This window comes from Nicotiana sylvestris, chromosome 5 (assembly GCF_000393655.2).
Source record: "Nicotiana sylvestris chromosome 5, ASM39365v2, whole genome shotgun sequence".
In the NCBI taxonomy this organism is placed as follows: Eukaryota; Viridiplantae; Streptophyta; class Magnoliopsida; order Solanales; family Solanaceae; genus Nicotiana; species Nicotiana sylvestris.
This window is the reverse complement of record NC_091061.1, coordinates 167,185,728-167,192,044: the sequence shown is the minus strand read 5'-3', so window position 1 is coordinate 167,192,044 and position 6,317 is coordinate 167,185,728. Positions and strand designations below refer to the sequence as shown.

At 35.0% G+C, this 6,317-nt stretch overlaps 1 protein-coding gene across 1 annotated transcript; it reads right to left on the bottom strand.

Annotated features, from left to right (window-relative positions):
• Positions 1 to 826: 826 nt before the first annotated feature.
• LOC104224935 (uncharacterized) lies at positions 827 to 5,795 on the bottom strand. Its single transcript, XM_009776663.2, has 6 exons — positions 5,737 to 5,795; positions 5,077 to 5,150; positions 2,745 to 2,925; positions 1,721 to 1,808; positions 1,350 to 1,416; positions 827 to 1,212 (listed from the first exon to the last, which is right to left on the bottom strand). The coding sequence occupies exons 3-6, from the start codon at positions 2,866 to 2,868 to the stop codon at positions 1,159 to 1,161; spliced, it is 333 nt and encodes a 110-aa protein (XP_009774965.1). The 5' UTR covers positions 2,869 to 2,925; positions 5,077 to 5,150; positions 5,737 to 5,795; the 3' UTR covers positions 827 to 1,158.
• Between the last annotated feature and the right edge of the window lie 522 nt (positions 5,796 to 6,317).

Here is a 6,317-nt window from a genome sequence, read left to right as displayed (position 1 = left end):
GTTGCAGCAAAATAGTGGTTATTTTTCATTGACTTCGTAAACGCTGGCTATTTTTGAATGACCAGTCCGAAAACTGGCTATACCGAGCTATTTTTACAGGGCAATGCTCACCTCATGAACTACCTTTTAGGGTTGAGTTAGACTTAAGGTCCATTTATCAAAAGCGTGATTGGAAGACTTTTGTCATGTCAACTAAGACGTGTTTGGATTGACTTTTAAAAAGTAATTTATAAGCTAAAAGCCAGAAGTCATAAATTGGTAATGCCTAACTTTTGATTTTTGGCTTATTTTTGTACTTTTCATGCCTAAAAGTAAGTGCTTCTAAGCACTTTTCATCATTGTAAATACCACAACAACTAAAAAAAAATACTTAAAAGCCAATAAACACTTAGGGGTCGTTTGGTTTGAATACGGCTTATGACAGGATTAGTTATCCTGGTATTGTTTTTATCCATTGTTTGGTATATTATATTAAAAATGACAATTGCATAATTTCTAAGAAGAAGATATAAGTTATCCCGGTACTAATTACCCCACCCTCTACAAGGTATAAGTTGTCCCGGTACTAATTTTAATCCCAGGATAACTTATAGCATGTTTGCTAACCAAACAAAGTATTAAGGTGGTATTAAATTTTTATACCAGCATTATACCTTCTTATATCTCATACCAAACAACCCCTTAAAATAAGTCAATCCAGACACCCTCTAAATCAACGCGACATAAACAGGGTCAACAGTCAATTGTTTTTGTTATTAAGAGAAAAACAATACTTGATAAGCTACACCAAAAAATAGCTTATTACCACAACATATACACACACAAATAAATGAAAACATAGCTAATTTGGGATTATTAAGAATCTGTTTCAAAGATTCAGTACTTATGGTGTGATACATTATTGTTTGATACAACATGATTCAGTGGACTCTCCGAGGTTTCGTCCACCTATTAATGATACTAGGCAATGACTACACAAATGGTACAACACAAAACGGAAGTTCTATAAAGATCAATGACTAGAAGAATTTGCTAAAAGTTGAATGTCAAGCTAAATATCTTAGGGGTCAAAAGACTGTCGAAGGTGCACAAGTAATTTCCCACGTCTGCACAATAATCTGCAAGAGATACCTGGATGAAATCGTCTTCTAAATTATCTTAGTCGAAAAGCCCCTCATCGTGCCAGATATCAACTAAAAAATCTACCATTTCCTGTGAAAACCAGAGACTAATCCAATTAATACTAGCACTAGCCAAATGGCCGTCATTCTTGTAAACAGCAAAAGAGCAGACTTCAGATAGAATAATATATGTAAAAGGAAGTGATATACAATTTCCAGATTGCTTACAGTTAAAGGAATTGGCTCGGAGAAAGGCTCAGTTGTAGAGAGCAAGTCTTCATAGGTCGTTGACCAACTGCATGAGTAATTCGTGGAGTTTCAGTCTAAATGGTAAGAAATAAGAGCAGTAATGAAAGATTTGACCCAAGTTAAAGACGGAACATGTTTTCTTCGCTTATTGCCTCACTACATTGCATACAATAAACCCAATATGGCACGCCCTTCCGCGCATAGCGGGAGCTTAGTGCATCGTACTGCCATTTATTGCCACGCTACCAAGAGTACTAGGTCGTCACTACCAAAGTACTGATAACTCCAGCTCTCATGAATAAAACAAGAATGCGAACTCTCTGTATATTGTGGGTGCAAACTAGAATTACCTTATAATTGGATCCTTGGGCACCCGTTCTGACCTCATTGATAGATCTCCAACCCATTTTCTTCTGTTCTCGTGCCATGCAATAGCAGCTGCACCATTTAACAGCTATACCATATTAGTAACAAAAGAAGAATCAGAATGTCTAAACTCACAAATTTTAGATCAGCTTTTTTCCTGGGATCACCAAGAATAGAAAATCTGTGTTTATGTAAAAGAAGGTTACAGCCACCCTCAGTTTTCAGGTTGCTCATTTTTATTGAGTGCATTAAGGTAACTCCTCTAGCGAAAAGAGCTTCTCCGCTGAAGTATATCCTCTTCCCTTAATCCGGGGACAGCAAACTGGAGGAAGCTGGCTAATGTGAGGAATTTTTCTTTCAATGTAAAGAACAAGAAGGCTGAAGATTACTGTGCGATAGTTGATATCAGCACAGCGGTATGGTTAAGAGTCCTCATTACATTTAAACTACAAAAAAACGGATTTTCTTTTTGACAAGGGAAATTGCAAACAAAACAATAAAAGAAACTGATGACCTCAAGCCAGTTTGTTGTCGAGATATAAGCCAACCAACACTAACAAAAAAATGCATTTGAAGACGAAGAGTGTCTGTGCTTCTTGGCATATAATGTGCTGGAATGGCGGAGTTATTAGCTACAGACTTTTACCAAGTGTATATCCCACTACAGAGTCTAAGTTAAATGTATTACACACAGAATAGAAGCTTTCCAGAGAGAAGCTTTCTACAGAAAAAAATGTTGTTGCCAAATAGACTACAACGACCTATCTCTCAACCTTTTGAGGTTTGAGTAAAGATCCAAAACCGGCTGACTGATTGAGAGGAGCATTAAAACAGGTTCCTCACTCAACAGGAAAATGAATTTAGTCTAGATTATTTTCTTAAGTCCTTCTCAGCCGTAGAATAAACAGAGCATGTTCACCAACAAGTGAAACTCCTTAACTAAAACATTTGCCTCAATCAGTTGAAGAGATTTGTTTTCTTAATTGTCATAAAGGTCAGAGAACAAACCGTGATTGACAAATACAGGAGGGCTTTTGTTATTTTCTGGAGGCTTCTTTGTCTCTCTTGTAGATGTATATCTTTCTACGGGCAGCTTCTCAATATAACATGAATTTCCAGTATCTACTTCCATGACCGTCGGAACTGGAAAATCATTCCCTTCCCAGATGATTACAAAGCAACTACTGACCTGCACATATATTATAAGATCTCTTTGAGACCGTATCAGAAGGTACTGGATATGAATTGCTGATAAGTCATGCACAGATCATACTCTGACTAAATCATACTGTAAATAAATAAATAAAATTGTTGCCGAAGAGAAATATAGAATATACCAAGTAAAAGCAGAAAAAAACAGCTATACTCTTTCTGCCCATACATTTTGCTTTTAGGTAGAAAACATCAAATTATTATAGTGTAACATCATGCCTTGAATGCCAATAGTTTTGTACGACCTGATGTTAACCTTAAACTTACCGACAAACTTAAATCTAGGTCATTCCTGCTTATTCTTTTATAAAGCTGAAATATAGAAGCAAATTCTACCTAAACTCAATTTATAGCTAAATTGCTTTGATCTCAGGTACTTAATTGAAGAACAGCAGATGTCATCCCCAGGTGCATTCACAATTAAACTCAAGCTTATTTTGAGAAAAAAAAAATGCTTCATTTGAAAGAACGGCTGAAGTTTCTTAAGTAATTCCCAACAGCTGCTTAGATGCAGTGGCATTTCACTTGTGCTAATTTAACTTCTATATCTTGATTAAAAAGTATCAATGCTCGTTGCAATTGGTCAGTCAAATCCTTCAATTTAGCTTTTAGTTCTACAATCTACATCCAAGAGAATAAATGAAGGAAAGGGGAGAACATCACCATTAGCTATGCCAGAAAGTAGAAGGATTAAGAATGTTATGTATTTCAAGAGCTAGATTAGTTGACGATCAACAACTGTGAATAGACTCAGCCAAAAAAAAATGATGTAATTGGACTAAAAATGATTATGTAAGTCATTAATTAGGTGTAGTTAGAGTCATACAGAAAAAATGAATTAGCTAAGCGTCAGATCAATAGGTCTAGATCATGTAATTAATTGGGAAATAAGGAGGTAACTATGGTCACTCCCACCTTCATCTTTGTATACAAAACCCAAGCCAAATCTGATATTTTAATTCTGCTCACCATTTCGGATTACATAAAAAAAAAGGGATCTATTATTAGTTAAGCCTTGCAGGATTTAGATCCTTTTGTTTCCACTTAATGGGAGTCTTAATTTGAATTATCCATACCCCACCCTATTAGTGCATATGATTTTTTTCCTTTTACACTTATTTGTGCTTTACTTTAGGGTTTATGCAAATGCGACCTTCCAGCCTCCTCCAAATAACTACCACCACCATCCAACTTCACCACTGGCCACCATCACCACCAGCCACAGCCACCACCGTCCACTGCACAACCATCACCAGCCACTACTTACAATCACCACCAACCACTACGTTCCGCTAACCACATCCACCAGCCAAGTCCACTTCCACCAACCATCACTCAAGCAGCCACCACCGCTCAATCATCACGAAGCCACAACCACCACCTCACAATCTTCACCATTGACCACCACAGCCGCTAGCTACTTCCGCCGCTAACTTTTAGAGGATTTATTATAAAAATCCTTTTTAAAACACCGTGCAAATTAAGTTTTTTTAAAAGAATATTTTGTGAATATAAATTTTAATTACTCCCTCCATCCCAATTTATGTGAAAGTGTTGACTGGGCACGGAGTTTAAGAAATAAACGAAGACTTTTGAAACTTGTGGTCTAAAATAAATCATAGAAATTTGTATGGTTAGAAATCATCTCATTAAGGGCAAAAGGAAAAACTTAAAGTTGAATAGTTACTAAATATAGAAAGGTGTTATTCTTTTTGGGACTGACTAAAAAGGAAAGAGTGTAACATAATTTGGGACGGAGGGAGTATTAATTAAATTGAACTTATATTTATTAATTTTCAGATTAAAAACGATATACTTTTAGATGCTGAGAAAACAATCACCTTAATTATCCAGTGCTTAGGATTTATAGACGACATCTTAATGATTAGATGTCAATTCACATTCAGACACTATAATCTTGAACAAAAGAAAAACAACACACGGTGCCTTAGCTCTCCCACGGGCAACAAGATCTGATACAATATATTTCCCATCATTAGACACAACTTATAACTATACGATGGAAACATTAGCTTCACGTTCCATAGACTAATCATGAGTTACTATCTAGTTAGTTTGAGTTTCAAAACCGGTAACATTGACATCCTTAAATGATTTACAAATTTACCTTTTCAGTCTCGAACGGAACTTCTGCAAACTGCCCTAGATTAACAACTCCGCCGCACAGGACAAGGCATTCATCTAAACCAAACAAGTGCAAATACTTTTAATTATGTGAATACATAATCTAAATGTAGATAATAAAAATATTAAAATTGCAACTATCCTCCAACTACACTATATTGCATCCAAGTCAACCTAAAATCAAAAAAGACAAATTACATCAATCTTTTCAATAACTCTACAGCCAAAAAACCAATTTTACTTCCCATTCAGCTCCCAAAAAACATAATTTTTGTTTTTAAATTGAAAAACTTGATAGACAAGTCAAGCCCTGATGATCTCAGCAATTTAGTGTGTACCCAATTTATCATACATTGAAGTTATAAAACTTAAACAATTAAGAAATCCTACAACTATTTCAATCAAACACAAAAACCCAGTTAAACTCACAACTCAATTAACATATAAAAGCAAATGGCATCAACTGAACAATTATAGATCAATGCAACATACCAAGTGCATGCAAGATTAACCAAATATAACAAAAAATATTATAGACAAAAATAAAAAAGAAATAAACAAACAATAAAAATGCAAGAAAGAAAAAAGGAAACAGAAAAATAAGAAAGGAAAAAACGAAAAGAAAATGATAAGTAAAGAGTACCTTTCACTGCGAAGACAACCAAGAGAAAAGGGAGGAAAGAAAGAAAGAAAGTAGGAGGCCAACTGGGTATTTATAGAACAAGTTCTTTAAAGGGTCCCACGAGGGAATTATAATATCATTTTCTTGACTTTTCATTTTTTCCCTCTTATTCCATATAATTGTGGATAATGGTAAGTACGTTTTCATTCTTAAATAGGCGTCTCATATTCGAATTCTAAGAATATAATTATTATTACCATAGAACCACATTACTGGGGGCGGAGGTATTATTTTAGTTACGGGTTTGGACGAACCAAGTAACTTTTGTTTAGCCCTTATATCTGCATAAGAAAATTTATTAAATATGTAACGAAAATGAATTATGGGTTCAGTGGCATTGAGAACCCACAAACTTTAAATCTTGGTTTCGCATATGCACATTACCTTCTAACCTTGGTGGAGCCATGTATAACTAAGGTGTGTCAACTGACACTCCTTCGCCAGAAAATTACACTTTCGCTAGGTAAAAAATTCTATTTTATGCATATATATATTTTATATTGAATTTCTAGACTTTTTCGTGTGTTTAATTTTTTAATTTT